The 18,469-nt window shown below is 40.3% G+C and overlaps 1 protein-coding gene across 2 annotated transcripts in view; it reads left to right on the forward strand.

The window, feature by feature from the left end:
- Positions 1–16: 16 nt before the first annotated feature.
- LOC122769316 (metal transporter CNNM4) overlaps positions 17–18,469 on the forward strand; it is a 39,965-nt gene continuing 21,512 nt past the window's right edge. For both annotated transcript variants that reach the window (XM_044025762.1, XM_044025763.1), the window contains exons 1-4: positions 17–1,467; positions 14,571–14,714; positions 15,056–15,190; positions 17,375–17,544. In XM_044025762.1, the coding sequence (XP_043881697.1) occupies positions 54–1,467; positions 14,571–14,714; positions 15,056–15,190; positions 17,375–17,544 (1,863 nt within the window). In that variant the 5' untranslated portion in view covers positions 17–53. The remainder of the gene's footprint in view (positions 1,468–14,570; positions 14,715–15,055; positions 15,191–17,374; positions 17,545–18,469) is intronic.

Below are 18,469 nucleotides of genomic sequence, written 5' to 3' on the forward strand. Positions count from 1 at the left end.
GTGGAGATGAGTAGGTGACGTCAGTTCCCCCGTTCGCAGAGAGCGCAACAAACATGGCGATAGATTCGAGTGGATGGGGCTTTACAATAACTTTATTCGTGTTTTGTTGTGTTTTTGCGGAAACGCATGCCCAGGCGGCGGTTTCGGAGTCGAGAGGAGTCACTCGGATACTCGGCATGAGGTTGGAGAAGAGCGACACACCGGCCGGGACTACGGAGACAGGGGTTATTCAGGTGACCGAGGGCAGCGACATCCTCTTCAGGTTCTACGGGCTCCACTTGTTCCCTAACAGCTCGGCGCTCGTCAGCTTCGCGGAACTGTACTCTAGTGACAAAGAGGACGATAAGTTTGGCTCCGTCGAGGTCCCTCTCAACAGGACTTGTCCCGAACACACGAAGGATATAGTAATCAATGGGGGCATGGAGGTAAGCAACAAAAACACCGCCGGGATTGTCAGCCTCAAAATCAAGCAGCTCCGCAAGAGCGAGGTGGTAAAGGTGTTCGGCTTGTGCGTCCGCGACACTCAGGAGTTGGAGGAGACGTGGCACCTCCTGGACGAGAAGGACGGCAGACTGCGGGTGGTGGAAGTGAAGAAGTCCTTGCTGCCCATCTGGCTGCAAGTGATCCTCATCTCCTTCCTGCTGGTGCTGTCCGGTATGTTCAGCGGTCTCAACCTGGGGCTGATGGCGCTGGACCCAATGGAGCTGCGCATCGTCCAAAGCTGTGGCACCGAGAAGGAGAAGAAATACGCCCGGAAGATCGAGCCCATCCGCAGGAAGGGTAATTACCTACTGTGTTCACTGCTCCTCGGTAACGTCCTGGTCAACACCACCCTCACCATCCTCCTGGACGACCTCACAAACTCTGGTATTGGCGCTGTGGTCGCTTCCACCATCGGCATCGTTATTTTTGGCGAGATCGTCCCTCAGGCGCTGTGCTCTCGACACGGGTTGGCAGTTGGTGCAAACACTATCATGGTCACCAAACTGTTCATGCTGCTAACCTTTCCTCTGTCATGGCCCATCAGTAAGCTCCTTGACTGTGTCCTTGGGCAGGAGATCGGCACCGTGTACAACCGAGAGAAGCTGGTGGAGATGCTAAAGGTCACCGAGCCTTACAATGACCTGGTGAAAGAGGAGCTCAACATGATCCAAGGCGCGCTGGAGCTCAGGACCAAAACTGTGGAGGACGTCATGACGCCGATCAACGACTGTTTCATGATCCACAGCGACGCAGTGTTGGACTTTAACACCATGTCTGAGATCATGGAGAGCGGCTACACGAGGATTCCTGTGTACGATGACGAGCGCTCCAACATCGTCGACATCCTGTATGTCAAGGACCTGGCTTTCGTGGACCCGGACGACTGCACCACCCTGAAGACCATCACCAAGTTCTACAATCATCCGGTGCACTTCGTCTTCCACGACACCAAACTGGACTCCATGTTGGAGGAGTTCAAGAAAGGTTTGTGGAAATCACACGTTGTTATGCAATTTAGAGACACAGGCCCAGAGAGTCAGGTGTCACTGCTTCACCGGGTAGAAGAGAGCATCAAGTGCAGACAAATGAAAAACCCTGAAAGCACCATGAAGGAGCTGTGGAGTAGGGTGTATTTTGACAGAACCTGAGATCTTGCCAGATAAGTAACTGAGAAGCCCTTGCAGGGGTGTGTGCTCCCCCATTGCTTTTTCTAGTTTTAGTTGTGGCTTGTTGCTTGGTCAAAGCAATCATGGCTGTGGATGGTTCTACTTCTTAATTATACATTTTCCTTTGTGAAAATGTGATAGATTGGAGGAAAACAAAATTTGTTTAATGAGCAATCAGGAGGCTATCACCATTTTTATTAAGAGAAGAAAAGAAGAAGCACATTTTACAGTTGGTGTCAGCAAACCAAAACATTAACTAAGGGTTTTTGGTAGCACACAAGTGGTTGAATACAGCATATACAACCTGTAACTATGTGATGTTCCCTTTGGTCTTTGCTCGTGTCCACTCCGTCAAGTTGACATGATACAGCTGTGGCTACTCTGTGCACCAGGCGTTTTATTCAGACGCTGTCTCTCTGTGCCAAACCCCACATGTGTTTTGATGTCATAAATATATGAGTTTTAAATTACATGGTGGAGGTGACTTTTTTCGAAGCAACTCTAGTTGCCATCGTTATCTTTTTCTTGATTCAGTCTGTTGACATGATAGGATTACTGATTACACAATAGGTTTTATTTCTTGCGGCCCCAAAATATAAACACGACCCACCTTGCAGGGTCAGAAAAGACAGTAAAGCTGTGTTTTTTCTCATAGATATGTCTCACCTCAGAAATCACACGATCAGAGATGTGCTTGGTGATATGAGAAACATTTCCCCATTTCACTTCTCTTTCTTTTTCTGCTGCTTTTCCTCTTTCTAGACAAACACACTGCTCTTAGGGGGACATACACACTGACGCCACCCCCCGCAGGGATATGTTTTTCCTCTCTCAGGCATCTTGTCTCAAGGTCACAGACAGTAGACACATACTTGCTGTGTCTGTAGCTCAGCACTGTGAGGAGGGAGAGATTGTGATTACTGGCATAGTAGCATCAGTGTTCAGCTGTAAGACGGTCTGACAAAATATGCACCAAATATGCTGGCACTCACAGCGCTACTTTTAGCCTTTCCCTCTCACTCATAATAACTATCTCTAAATTTACACTTTCTCTGTTATGTTGCACTTAGTTCTCAGCAGCTACTGTTAACCACCTTTTGAGTTGCTGCTGTGGTGGTGCATGTCACTGAGTGACATTTGGCCATGAAATGGCTCTGTGGCGCATCTAAGTAGGTGTGGCTAGCAAGGTGGGAAGATTTGGCAAAAGCTGAACACACACACACACGCACACCACAAATCTATTCACAGAGCTGGAATCAGTCCACGTTGGCTCTAAGATTGGCAGCGTAGAGATTTATTCTGAATGAGAATACACTGTAGAGAAACAGTGTTATCACACCAGAGAAAGATTAGTTCCCTCTTGTACTGGATCCCATATACTGTACATCATGTATATGAAATATACCTGCAACCCTTTATGTTTATATTATATGTATTTATTGAATAGCTGCATTTAAATTTGAATTGCTTTTGAATGTATAAGCTGTCAGGAAATCTCCTGTGGACCTCACCCCCTGTGTCTTGTGACCCGAGGAGATCCTAGTTTTGAACCCACTGAGCCATCCTGAATTTACAAGATATATCCTTTCAGCCACATCATGTGATTACTAACCATGCGAATCACAGGGTGCCTCATGATACGATTTGATACACGATGCATGGTCCACGTTACCAATAATATCACAATACAACGATTCTGTGACGATTCAGGCACTGGTATTTTTTATTTGATTTATTTTTATTTAATATTATATCATATTGATGTTCATGTTCATATTCAAACTTGGCATGTGACTTTCTAAGGGCACCGGTGTGTGCAGTGCCAACTTTGGCAGCGTTGGATGAGATATGCTCGAGATATACAGTATATAAAGTCTCTAAAAGTTGTAATTTCTTCTTCATGCTTCAGGCTACTGTAGAAAGATGGCTGCACGAGATGGCAGACCTATAGTTACAGCAAGAAGCACAGACTAAGGCTACAAAAAACATACTTTGCTTTGAAGCATTTACACACATACACTTACTTATGGATAGTATATTCAATTTCTGCCAATATGCCACCCTACTTATACACTCGATCTTTGCGGTAAAACTTTGTATCTTGTATTCTGGAAGTCCCTCTTAATCAGGTGCATTTGTGTTTGTTTTTTTACTTCAGAAATCAACTGCTATAGCCAAACAACTTATCGGTGAATTACCTACAGAAACAGTAATTTTTCATTCAGTGGAAAGTGGAAACACTGCATTAGATACTGTTTCAGAGAAATTGCAAAATATTTTTTCAGCTTCCACGCTGTGACTGTAGCCTCTGGTCCTGCAGTGACAGACTATGTTGACAACATGGTAAAGTACAGGCTTGATTGTGTACCGCCCCCCCGCCTCTCCTCTGACCTGACTTCCCGCTTACTTCTCAAGTTCCTCTCACTTGCCACTTGGCATCAGTTACCATGGCGATGGCCTCCTGCAGTGTCAGTATGAGTACACACAGATTCCTTTGGACTGTGCTTGATAAAATAACATCTACTCACTCGGTCTAGAACGTGTACTGCTGACTTTTAAGGGGAGATAAGTTCACATCTAAAGTGATGTGTAATGATGAGCGCCATCAATACTGTGTGCTACTGTCTGACATTTCTGCTTCACTGTGTGTGTGTGTGTGTGTGTGTGTGTGTTTGTTTAGCCTTTTCAGTCAACATGGTATGACCTTTTAGATGGACTATAAAGTGACCTTATCAGATAAGATGAAATTTTAATGACAGCGACTGTAATTGCTGGAAACCTGCATCAGAAAAAAAGATTTAAAATAGAAATGTAGCTCGCTGAGATTGGCACATCCCCCCCGCGACTCTCATGTGGAGGATAAAGCAGTAGAAGATAGATGAAAAAAGTGAAATAGCCTTTAATATTATGTCCATCACATAAAATAATAGCTTTTTACACATAGCCCATGGAAACATTTATGCTTTTATCTGTGAATGTCTCATTTGACAGTAGTAGGCTGATACCAATACCTGCTTTTTATAGTGTGTGTATATACACATAGTGCATAACCTTTACATTTCAACAAATGTCTATTACATTCAAACCATTAATACATTTATCAATGTGGCACAATGCAGATTGAGCCTATCAATTCCTCGGGACCTCTATTTCTCGGTATAGTTTAGTGCTCGTGTCACCTTGAGACATTCCTGCACTGCACACAGGAAGTGATTTGTTTTATGTAAAACAGACTGAAAACACAACAAAGTGAAATTGCTGCTCAAATACCCTCCCCTGTGCTGTGTATACACACAAACGCTCCCCCAGTCAGTATCTGATAGATTGATTGATTGATTGATTGATTGACGGAGCTAATTTTCAGCATATAAAAAAAAAATGCCACATTGCTTCTGTTCTTGAAGACTAAACAGAGGGATAATGGTAACATCAGCAACAACAACGAAAAAAAATCATCAGAAGTTATATGTTCATTTTTTTAACGGACTACGGGAAATAATACGTTTTAGTAAATACTTGCATGCATTATAACTTCTTTTATGATTGTTGGTATGTGACTATTTACATGTAGGAGTGCCCACTGAACATCAGGTATAATTTAGAAAATACACAAACACAAGTGAACCGTGAAGTCATGGGAGAGGCGTTACACTGTGTCAACAGACTGTCACGTGTTGCACCCCTAGGTGCTGTGTGATAGTGGCCTACATTGTGGCCTGAGGGTCAGTGCGTCACTCACTTTGATAATGCCAGGGGTGGAAGGAGAACACCTCCTTTGTCTCCCTCTGTACCAGTATTACCTGTTCTCCTTCTTATTCATAGTGAACACATTGAAGGAACGGCATCATTTTCATCATTTTCACTCGTAAATGTTTACGTTTTGAGTGAACATTGGAATAATGACTTAGTGGTGCTTTGCTGATCACACAACCCTCAAAATAGTGGTTTGTTTAAAGAGTCACAAATCACACAGTCACAACGTTTATTTTTTGCATGTGGCATTGAAGGTATTTTAGTTGTCAGTTTTAATCACATATTCAGTTGCAGAATTGTTGCAGTGAAGCCACATTTCATGTGACGTGAGTCAGTCGGCAGGTCTCGGGGACTTGAAGACTAAACACAGCATTAGAGCTGAACCTTCAACACATTGAGTTCTGTGAGGAAATGAACCAGCTTGTGTCTTGTTTGTGGTTGTGAGGACTGTCCACATTGTCTGCTCTTTATCAGTGTTTGGGCACTTATCAGCTCACCCCACCCAGTCTGCTGTATGTGCTTCAGTTTAATGACCGTTTGTCTTAAAGGTAGCTGAATATCTCACAACAGAACTATAGCGGCAATAAATAGATTACATGATCAAGAGAAAATAGTGTGGAATAATTATACACTTGTATGTAAAATGTGTTTGTTTTTTTAGATACTATTCTACCTGTTCATACATATTCATGTTTGGTTTTCTTCTGTTGTATTCTTTTGTTATCTTTGTCATGTGATTTGACAGATTGCTCTCTGTGGTTTTTGTTCCCTGCCGCACATACACAGTAACATGCTTCTGCTCTTTTCTCTAGTGATCTTGTGACACTCCCCGTACAAAAACATGCTCATATACATATTCACACATGCGTGCCTCTCTAACCCCTCTTCGGAAAGTTTTAATCTAACCTGAACACAATCCCAACGTCTAACATAAATCTAAACTGTGAGATTGACTCTTAAAGAAGGTGTGGCCCAGCAGTCTATGTCCATCTGTCTATGTTTTCTTGTTAAATATAGAATTGAACAACAATCAAAGATTACTCAATCCTGATAAGGTTGTTGTAGAGCAGACCTGCCACACCTCTTTTAACAGTGAGTGTGTGTCGCTCACTCACTTTGCCCACCATCTGCCTCCACCTCTCATTTGCTTCTGTGTGTGTCCTGTGTCTTTTTTGTTGTTGTTGTTGTTGTTTGCTTTGCCAATGTCTTGACAGCGATTGAAGAGCTGGAACACTAACACTAACTTTGTTCATATGTGGCAGGAAAGATTTTACAAGGTTTTGCAACGATTCACATTAGTGTTTGTTGTGTGTAAAAACATGGGAGGACAATTTCAGATATGTGAATATGTCTGGAAATGTTCATGTCCCTCTGACTTTCTTCACTAAAAGCCGGTCAAGAATCATTTCGACACAGGAATCTGGTCAGGGAGTTGTTGCATGTTCAAGTATTTCGATATAAGATTGCTTTTATTCCCTCCCCATACTGTATACTGCTCATTGGTTTATTATTTGTAATGTACCAGAGCCAGTTTTTGACTACCTTCTCACATAAATAATATTAATGATTGTCTGGAAACCTAATGTAACTCTACTCTTTTCTAAAGTTTATCAGTTTTTCCCCTACTCGTCATAGTTGTATTACACATATTGCACCTAAGCTGGGATTTGTATTTGTTTTGCTTCGTTAGGTGACACCTTATGTCATAATTTTAACTTACATGTTTGTATTATATAGTATATATAGTATAATTAGTAATAGTATAAATGGCAAATAGTACTCAGCCCTCGGTTGTGCGTGCAATACCCAGCTCCACTAGTCTACAATGCAATGTGTCCCTGGGCAACACACTTAACCCCAGGTTCCTGACAGCTGTACTGGCAGCAGGCTAATGGGTATGATACTGTGGATGTGTGATAGAAAAGCACTGCATGAGTGTGTGCGTGAATGGGTGTTGAAAACGTTAGTATAAAGCCGCTTTGAGTGGTCATCAAAACTAAAAAAAAGCTATAAAAATGCAGGCGCATTTAGGAAGAACTTACTGTCATTTATCTGCAGATCGCTGTGTGCGCATGTGTCGCTCCAAGAATGTTTGTCTTTGACACATGGGTGCGTGTGGACACACACACGTACGTGGCAACAGTCACTTGTCATGTCTTGTCAGATGACTTCCCTCTATGTCGTTCTCTGATTTTATTTGTTGTACCTCAATTGCACCTTCATTGTTACATACAGCAGTAAAATGTTGTTCAGTAAATCACCCTCTCATCTCTAAAATAGGTTGACTGTCAGATGATTGACATTTTTACGTTGACTATTCTTGCTATAGTTGGGTAATTAAGCTATTTTTCCTAACGAAGCAAAGCAAAGTTTTGTCAGTTACAAGATAAGTATAGACAAGATGTACTTTTATTGATCCCAAGGGGTGGGTAACAATATTGATAATCGGTAATCTATCATGCAGTACGATTATCGTGGCAAATAACTATATTAACGATCAAATTAAGACGTTCTAACGTAGACAGTCAGTTTTACTCGCCGGGCGTCGCTACTTCATATCTCCTCGCGGTGGCGGCGCTCGAATGAATGAGGGATTTCCTTCAAAGTAACTGATGCAATACATCAATTATTTGCATTGAGAAGTGTGTACGCACTGAGAATCACTGTTACTCATATAATCAGCCGTAAATCAGACAGTTTTCTCTCTGATTCTTTCCCTTTTCTTATCAGCTGCCCGGTCCTTTTCTCTCTTCCTGTCATGTCATTCAAGCTCTAAGTGCTGCTGATGGTGCAACTGCTTCAACTTTGGACACACAGTGTGTGTCTGTGTCTTTATTCATGTGTGTGTTTGGTGTGTGTGTGTGTGTGTGTGTGTGTGTGTTGCATCAAGACTTTTCAGACCACGTGTCAGCATGAAGACAGAAGTCTAGTTTGAACTGCTTCCAATACAAAATGACTTAACTTTACTATGTTTTCTGTTATTGTAAACAGAATATCTTTGTGTTTTGGCCTGTTGATAAGACAAAAGAAGTTACCTAAAGGCGATTTATGTTAGAACAACTAAACTGTTACCCTAATACCCTAATAAATCCTAATAAATGTCTTAATCCACCATTGAAAGCAAACTTAAGTTGAGACCACTGCGTTGGCACTGCTGAGTGAGGGCGAGTAATAGTTTATTATCATTCCTCAGATTTAAATGTAGTACACTGCAACATTATCTGCTTTGTTTTGTCAAATACATGCACATGGATCCACAAATATGTAGCTCATGCCACATAGTTTTAATTTACACTGCTGTGCATTGTCTCGGTGTCTAAGAAACCTGTGGTTTACATTTCAGTCTCTTTGAGTCGCTTTGGCACCACATCCAAACCAACACACTTTTTCATTTTAAGCATGGCTATTGTTAGTCCCAAACTTTGACATATCATTGCTCTTCTGCACCAAAAAAGTAATGATAATGTTTACAAGATGCTGCATCTAAAACATTTAGGAATAAGTCTACTAACTAGGAAAACAACACTGTCACCATTTAAGATATTATATTATATTATTTGCCCTTTGGTTCTTTATGAGCCAAGTATCTCAATCTGCATGGGGCTTCACTTTTAGCTCGAAAAACAGGTTAGAAGAGCTTGACCAGTCCCGCACAACAAGCCTTTGTGTGACTGCGCGCGTGTCCTATTTTTACACGTGTGTGTGTGTGTATGAGCTTGCACACGCATATTTGCAGCCGTGCTTCTTTGTGTCATCCCGTCATAGCATGCATGTTTGGCTGTTGGTTGCATGGTCGGTCGTTGGTCACTGCCGCTAAAATTTGACCTAGAGGATTGTGTTTTGTGCGTGGGAGGAATGTGTGAGGCATTCCTATCCCATACAGGCTCATCGCTCTCCCTCTTGTCTTTTTTTGTTGTTGATATTTCATGTCAACAAACAGGCTGGCTCACGGGCTGGTGACAGAAGTGCTGGAGGCCAGAGAAGCAGCTGGCAAGGTCACGCAACCTAATGGGACATGAGTGGGACAAAAATCTGTGATCGATACATTCAGTGTAATGAATGAATAACATTAAATGTACATATTGTGTTCAGTCAAAGAAATCAAGGATCTGTAGCTCATCAGGGTTCAGTGTTTCTCGGTTCCTGTTTTGGCAAATTGCTCTTGTTGGCTTTTTGTTTGCGGTGTCATGGTTTTGAGAAACGCACTACCAGTTCTTTGTATGCTGACTGACTGAGGTTGGATCTTTTGTAACAAGAAAAAAAAAAAAAAAGGAAGCTTGCTTAATAATCCTAAAACAATATCATGTTCCAACTGTCATGGTAGTTTAGTGCTGCACTTGTCAAGTCATTGTTTGGTTCCTCTATTCAGGCTGAATTTGTCAACTTCTTGTGTTTGTGTTGTCTGGGCTGCAACTAACACATTTTTTTCATCCTCGATGAATCGCTTGGTCCATAAAATGTCAGAAAATGTCGATCAGTTTCTCAAACCTCGGAATGATCATGTTCTCAAATGTCTTGTTTTGTCCACAAACAAAAATGGTTCAGTTTGATTGATTTCTTTGTGATATAGAGCAAAGAAACCAGTAAAATATGCACGGGTAAAAAGCTGAAAAATCACAAAAGTTGCTTTAATTATTGAAAAAAAAACAAAACTCAAATTGATTAGTCGATTATCAAAATAGTTGTTGATTCATTTAGTAATCGATGAATAATCGATTAATTGAGTAACTGTTTCATCCCACGTCTCATTTCAGTTCAGTTAGACTAACAATAAGCTGCTGCTGATTGTTAAGATCAACACCGTGCAAGGAAACTTGCTACATGCCTGTATGTGACACATTGTAAACTTGCTGTCAGTGTAATACTTAGGTTAAAATACGTGTTAAGTGGCTGCCAGGGTCATTGGTCATTTGGTCTGGGACAATATGTCACTCTGAAATTGTGTCACAATACTTGCTCTGTCTCAATGCTGATTTGTTCTGCAATTCAAGAGTATCAACCATTACAAAACAATATTGTTTCCTCCTGAAACCTCCTGTGTAGCAGAATGTACTATTTTTGACCGACAGGGTTTCAGCCATTCAGACATGTATTTAGGCGGCGAACCGTTCACCGAGGACGGATGTTGATACCAGGTTTGAACAAGGAGGTCAGAGCCAAAACACAATATCGCTTACAGCAGCTGTAACTGTATGTGTCTTAATTAAAATCCATATCAAGTTCATTTCTGAATTAAAATCACTCTTGCAAAGTGAAGAGCAGTTATTAATATTAGGCCGAGGTAGCGCCAACAGCGTTCACCGTCACCTCGAGCCCACTGTGATGGAAGGATTAATGGGATTTCCTGTCATGTTGTTCTTAGTGTGATGAGCGACAGCTGTGTGAACCTGAGGTGAGCATTTCATGTCTGGTGATGAACTGATCCCATCTGAACACCAACAGCCATAAACACACAAGGAGCTGAGTGACTGTAGTGACCTTTTTCATTTTAATTCTGCTGTCATAGGTCAGACCCAGCAGCTGAATATCCTTGTGTTGTGTGTGTGTGTGTGTGTGTGTGTTTGCTGTGTTTTGGCATAAACACTAACCATACCATGACCAGTAGTCATTATGGAAACCAAAACCCGGACCCAATGAGGCAGACCCTAATTTCTGAGGACATGGTGAAGTTTTCCCAATGAATGGTATTCAGTGTTGCGACCTTAAAAGAATAGCCGTGCAAACCTGCGTGTGTGTGTATTGGTGTCATTGTGTTTGAGCTCCAAAGAAGTCGATAGATGCTCAAGTGACTCTCCAGTAACAAGGGGTTAGTGTGTCCCCTGGGGTTTTACTTCCTCTGAAATATTGACTCAGCACCACAGGGGGAGGTCACACACACACACACACACACACACACACACGGTTCCTTTTCCATGACATGATGTCTATGTATTTTGTCGCTATAGTGATCTCATGTGTAATGAAGAACAATCAGTTAATAAGTGGACCCAGAGGGTTTCTTACCGTGGGACATTGTTGACAAAGAATCTCCATCATGTTAAACATAACACCCCGTAGGCGATACATTATATTGTTATTTCTTAATGTCACGTGACATGATGAAACAGAATTTATGTGGAAAAAATAGACTTACTAGAATTGTATTTGCATTTTGTTGTGGAAGTAGCTGGCTTTGGGTCTGCTGTAGGTTCTGTGCCATTCAAAATATATTTTAGTCTTTATTTAAAGTGGTTGTTTAAATCTTGAGAGTTGTTTTTGTGTTGTTGGTAATGTTTCTGTGAGACTGCCAGTGTATACGTAGAGTGGCGGCAGCGAGCAGGCGGGGCCAAAAAGAATTGTCGAACCTTTGAACAACACTTTTCTTGAAGCCATCGCTTTGGTCTGTGTGATATTTCCTGCATTAAAGATAATTGTTATTTGCAGATCTAACCAAGTCGTAAACCTTTTCTTTGGTAACAATCCACAACTTCTCAGTGATAAAGGTTAAATTTAAAAGACAAGATAATTACTTGGAAGTGTTGTTTTCTGCTGGAAGTTGCGTCTGTGTCAGACATTTTACAGCTGCAATTAATATGAACTGAGACTGAAAATAATCCATCAGGTTTGTTTGTGACTTGTTACTCAAGCCAACAATGAATGTTTGACCTTGTTGCTTCCATTTGAGACATTAACATCCAGACTAAATATACAGTACATCATCCGCCCACCCTGATGTCTCATGTCCTGACATCACAGACTTCTTAAGCCAACCTCGTGGGAAATGGATTCCACCAAGTCCTTCTGCTCTGTTCATGGAGTAGACTAAGTGAGGTCAAAGCGAGGAATATGTGGAGTAAGTGTGTGATCATGTCAGCAGCATCCACTTTTCCAGGCCATTCAGGCAGACATCAAGGACACACGCACATCCACACAGAAAAAAAAACCCTAAAGCCTTTGGTCTTCTTTTAATTACTGCTCATATGAGCTTTTCTGTAAATCCCATTGATCTGCTGCCTTCCTCCTTTCAGAAACAAAGACAGACGACTTTGCCTCGTCTTCTCTTTTGTTTTATTCCCTGCAACATGTAAGCATGTGGTTTTGAGTGGAGTATGTGTCTGTGTTGTACAATAGGCACTTATTCACATGCTGTTATTAAGTGACAGATGACCGCTTTCCTATATTTGGAATCAAATTGTCTCCCTTAGAAAGAAACAGAAGGTCATTTCAACCAGTTGCTTGCCTGTGTGTTCCCTTGTATACACAAGTGTGCTGTGTGTTTGTCTCTTCTAAAGGAGGGAAATGGTTTAGCTGGGGACCAAACCGGCTGATATCCTCTGAGTGCTTCCCCCTGGCGTTAATAATTTAGGGCATCAGCACAGGTTTGGACACAGTCAGTCAGTGCCCTTGCGCACTTTGAAGACTTGAACAATCCAACAGTGTGTCTTTTGTATACATGTGTATTTGTGGCATACAGTAACACTCCTGTATGACCAAAGTCCAGACCCAACCCCAGCCCTTATGACCTGTACACATTAACAGGCTATTTGTGGTGCAAGCAGAGCACATTGGCAGATGGGTTAATGTTAGAGCACAAGTGTTATCGGGCAGGAATCCATCACGATACGATTGTTTGTCTTGATGAAGGGACTTGGCTTGGGTTTTACATTGCAGTGCGCAGTTCCCGTCCCGAGTCCTGTCCGGCTTTACGACGTGTGTGACTGTGACATACGAGAGTCATCACGTGTTAACATTTAATAGAAGAAAAAAGCATTTTTTTCTTAATACACCACTTTAAGATGAAGGCAACACGCATGCATAACCACAAGGTTTGTTTGTTCTGGTGACGTTTAATGTTTCTCACCAAAATTGACAGAATGCCTCTGAGGTCCTAACAAATACAGCTGAATGTATTTACTTCGTCATAAAATGTTAGTGGAACCTCTTTGTGAAAGTGTTTATGGTCAGGGGAAATCAGTTGAAAATGTGTTAGGGGTTGGTTTTTGGTGAGGCTGTAATGGCAAAACATCTTGCCTGCTGTATTGCCTGCAATATCTAAGATTTGCATCTATGTTTTGTCTGAACTAAGTATTTGCAGAGGAGCACCATGACGCCTTTTTATGTTTGTCCTGCTGGACGGCGATCAGTGAGACAGAGGCCTCATAAATAACTCTTATTTTGAAATCTGTCATCATGAGGAAGTTAACCTTTGTGCTGTGGATATTGTATGTTGTTGCAATGTATGTGTGATACGCAGTGACGCTTCTACACAAATTATGTTTAGTAAACCAGTAAAATAATTAGATTGGTCTTCATCCTTTACAAGTCCAGGTAATGACAAATAATATCAAATATCCTATACTGCTAGCCATCAGTCTTTTTTTTTAACCTTCTAAGGTGATGTCTAGTAAATAGTTTTACAATATTTTTTTTTTAAACTGGCTTATGTTGTAATCCTATTCTTTGAGTCTTTGCATTTATGTAGTACCTGTTCAAAATAAGCCTGCAAGCTGCCTGAGAGTTGACTGCATTGGCTGGCATCAGGCTTTGGCAGTCTTATGTAATAAATGGAGGTATGAAGAAACACCTGGGGCCACCAGAGGATAATAATAATAATGAAGTAATTAAATAACAATTAAAATAGTTAATTAATTTAAATGTGAATGCTCCAGGTTTTAAAATGTAGTGTTTGTACACCCTTTATAAGCCACACTGTCAGATTCCTGGACTGTGACCTTAGATTTCTCAAGTGTGCTCTCGGATCCATGTGCTTTTAACAATAAATATAAATGATGACATCATTTTAATAACCACGTTACTTAAAACCCTGGCACCTAATGTCGCTGCCCTGTCTTTGCCCTGTTGTTTTTCATTAGCTCTTGTCTTGTCTGTGGAAAGCCCTGGAAAAGTGCTGTAAAATAATTAAATTCAAGTAGATGAATTGTTTACATCTTCTTGTAAGGTAATATGTTGATAAGTAATGTGTGAAGTTTTCTTGAGAGCCAAGAAACTTGACACTGAGCTCTCTCAACTGTTCAGAAATACACTGGCACACAAACAGGCTGACGGAGATTTCTCCCTGTGCTTGTTTATTTATCATGTTAAAATCCCATTACTGGGATTGTCATTTTAATGAAGTAATTCATGTAATAACCTGAATATTTAGCCAATGCTGGTCTTTGTCTTACACAGGAAAATCCCACCTGGCCATTGTGCAGAAGGTGAACAACGAGGGAGAAGGAGATCCTTTCTACGAAGTAGTAGGGTTGGTCACCCTTGAAGATGTGATTGAGGAGATCATTAAATCAGAGATTCTGGATGAATCGGACCTTTACAGTGAGTGAGACTTTGCTTTTCTTTGCATTTTTGATTTTTTGGTACAGTAAAAGTATTTTAATCTTTTGATCATCCAGTCTGATTTCTATTCTGTTGCTCGACACTTTAGGCCACTAGGCTATTTTAAGTAAATTAAGTTACCTGAGAAGTATAAATATTTAATTAAATATAGAAAGAGATAGGGTGAGAAAATATGAAGGGGTTTGCAATACAGGTACCTGACATGTAGAGTGACAATGTATTTTCCCTCATGGCCGACTAGGTATAAATTAGCCTGTAGTTTAGATTTTTAAATGAATAACTTGGTGTTTCTCTCTCTCTCTCTCTGTTTCTTCTCTCAGCTGATAACCGCACAAGGAAAAAGGTGGCGCCAAATAAAAATAAGAGAGACTTCTCAGCGTTCAAGCACGATAGTGAATCAAAAGTTAAGGTCTCTCCTCAGCTGCTACTTGCTGCTCATCGCTTCCTTGCTACAGGTGAGGAGTAAACAAATGAAACCACACACACAAACCCTGCTCACTGTATCACAACGTGACTCAACACACGGACAGTAGATCATTTGTAATGTGAACACGGCATCTAGTGCTGTGAATTCTGCGAATGTTTCCGTCTTGTATAAGGTTTTATGTGTTTATTTATTTGGAGGCTCTATTTAAAATACAGGCTGCATGCTGGTCTGTGCCTAATACTCCAACAGGAGGACGTGATGCCACCACAGCTACACATAACTTGAGAATGTGTTGCAGTCTGTTTAGTGAATGTTAGCTGATCCGATGTACCAGCAGCAGTTAGCACCAGCCGCTGCTAGCATGACATCGCTGTATAGACAGTGTGGTGTTACAGCATGCCTTCCTCCGCATGCAGTACGTCATTAGTGTCTGCTTACGTTGATTCTGTTTTCTTTCTCCAGGAAGTTTTGGTCAAATTTTTCTGACTTGATTCATTGGAGAAATTAATTGTTTGTTCTACTTTAGCTGGTCATGCATTCCAGACAAGGAAGTTAATGTTTTCCTGTTTGTTTTGCTTAGATTTATTGTAACTACTCAGCTATTTGTAGTTTGGCTCTGATTTCTTTTGACACTTTTAATGGTATATCTCAAGTAAAGGCCTGTACATACTCCACAACAACAGAGACATCTGTTCTTGTTCATGAGGTGGTAAGGACAACAAACAGTGATAACACAACTAACATAATAGTTTAGATATTTTATATATTGTGAATAGTTATATATATACATACATGTATATGTGTGTGTGTGTGTATACATATATATATATATATATATATATATATATATATATATATATATATATATATATATATATATATATATATATATATATATATATATTCCATGCAGTGAGGTCTACAGCTTAATAATTAAACACTGGATCTTATCCTCTCATACTCGAAGCCTATGTATCAGGATCAGTATCTGGACTGAATAGCTGTAATCAGTTCATCCCTAATGAATTCCAAGATTGGTCATATAAGCCTCACCCCTCACTGTGTGTTCCACAGAGTTTAGTGTTTCTTTTGTTCTCAGTTTGGGTGGGGACCAAAGGCACTTATGGCTGAGTTCTGATTGCAACAGCCTAAGTTACAACAGCTGAGAAATGCATGTAAAACCAACACATTTTGCCTGTTCATATATTTTTAATCACTTTAAATGTTATGTTGCATTGCCCAAGGCTTGTTTATATCTGTTCACCTGTTGAAATGATGCCAGAGTTTTGTTTAGTGGTAGCAATAGCAATCATCAGTGTAGTTTATGTAATGTCAGTGCCAATGACATTTCAAATGTTTTTTTTGCACAAACAAAGTTCAAAATCTAAGAATTAATTGTAACAATTCAGTTTCTGAAGTTGAAACTAATATAAACTTGATTAACTGAGCAAGTGATGAGAAAAAGAGCACCCTTTTAAGATAGTACAAGTAAACCAAATAACCAGTTATACCCCATTAACCCAGATCCCGTTATAAATGTCTAAAAGAGAATAAGGGATCTCTGTCGTTTGTGTCATTAAATATGTTGTTATATATATGATGTTATGGATAGAATCCTTTTTTCATTGCTTTCAAACGTCTAGGGCCTGTTATACAAATGCATATACAGTAATTAAGTCATTTAGAGATGAGTCAATGTAATGAGTATGTATGAGAAAATGGTTTACTAGGTTACTAATGGTTTACTATCACATGTGACAACGCATAAATATACGAGGAACCAACACATTCTTTTTCAGTTAATATTTTTTACACAAATTCTTGAATCTGTTTTTTTTTTTAAATCAAAATATGATTCGATTATTTTGTTTTTAGATAGAGATAATGGAGTACACAAAAGCTTGCTGAGTTGTCGATTACTTGGGATGGCATGATACAACTTCTTTTATTACCCACTTATTGAACAAATCTTTTTACACCCATTATGTAATTCCATGTTGTATAACAGACAATGACACGTTTCTAGAAAGGGTTGTGATCAGTTTTCAATGCCAGACAATTCATTTAAACTTCAGTTGTAGAATTAAAAGAATAAAACGTGTGGTGAGCTCAGTAGCCTGTTATTGCAAATGTCCCGAGTGCCTCTGTTAAAGCCTGGCTTTAAATCCATCAAAAGGTGTTCTATGTAAATGTCTCTCTTGCTTTACTGCAGAGGTGAGCTTGTTCAGTACGACTCAGATCTCAGAAAAGGTGCTGCTGCGGATACTGCGCCATCCCGACGTGATCCAGGAGATCAAGTTCAACGATTGTGACAAGCGCTCACCCCATCACTACGTCTACCAGAAGGGAAAGCCCGTTGACTACTTTGTTCTCATCTTGCAGGTATGTAATGACGTACGATGCTGCTTTGGTTCTTGGAGGGCGAAAGTAGAGTTCAAATAGAAAATGTTTCTTTCTTTTCTTCCACATACACCCACACCCGACTGAGAGCGCCACCTACACACACATGTCCACCAACACGTGTGAATTCCAGAAGGAAAATAGCCACCTCATAACCCTCTCATAGTCTCTGTTTATACAGCCTGTTTCAAACATTGGAATTATTTTTGTCTGCAGTGTTTGAATATTAACTTTGAGTTTAAATACACACTGAGTGCATACATTACAACAGCCACTGACAAAGAACATTGCTGTTCATGATCTCTCAGTTAAAATCACATGATCTCAGTTGCTTGTGTTTGCTCAGTTGTCATGGAAATGTAGATATTCAAATAATAGCCTGTTGCTGATCACTGTGAGGAATTCTCATCCGTGTTGGCCGATCACATGAGTTTGTAAACTGTGTTTAGTTGGTGGCAAAAGATTTAAAGCCAGTAAACAGTTGTAATGTATAGAGAAAGGTTTCATCAGACACATTGTAACACCAGATACTTCCGTTTGGTGTCGGAATGCACCAAAAGGAAGCATTCACAATCTGAAAGTTGTGAATGCTTCTCCAAGCACCGGATGTCCATGGCATCTTAATATAAAGAGTCTTCAGGTTGCAAAATGAACTCATTTTGTGAACCCTTGAAATGTGCACCATGATAGTTTTTTGAAACTGGAAGTTCACAGACGTCACCTGTAACTATTAGATGATAAACTGTTAAAGAAAACCTATAACTTGTGATTGAAACCATTAACTCCTAAGGAAAATGTTAACTGATATTCTAAATAAGTGATAAATAGGCTCCTTTTCCCCGTGGACTTCCATTCAAACTTTTTACAACCAGTACAGTGGATAACTACTACTTCTGTCCTAGTTCCT

This window comes from Solea senegalensis, linkage group LG5 (assembly GCF_019176455.1).
Source record: "Solea senegalensis isolate Sse05_10M linkage group LG5, IFAPA_SoseM_1, whole genome shotgun sequence".
Lineage (NCBI taxonomy): Eukaryota > Metazoa > Chordata > Actinopteri > Pleuronectiformes > Soleidae > Solea > Solea senegalensis.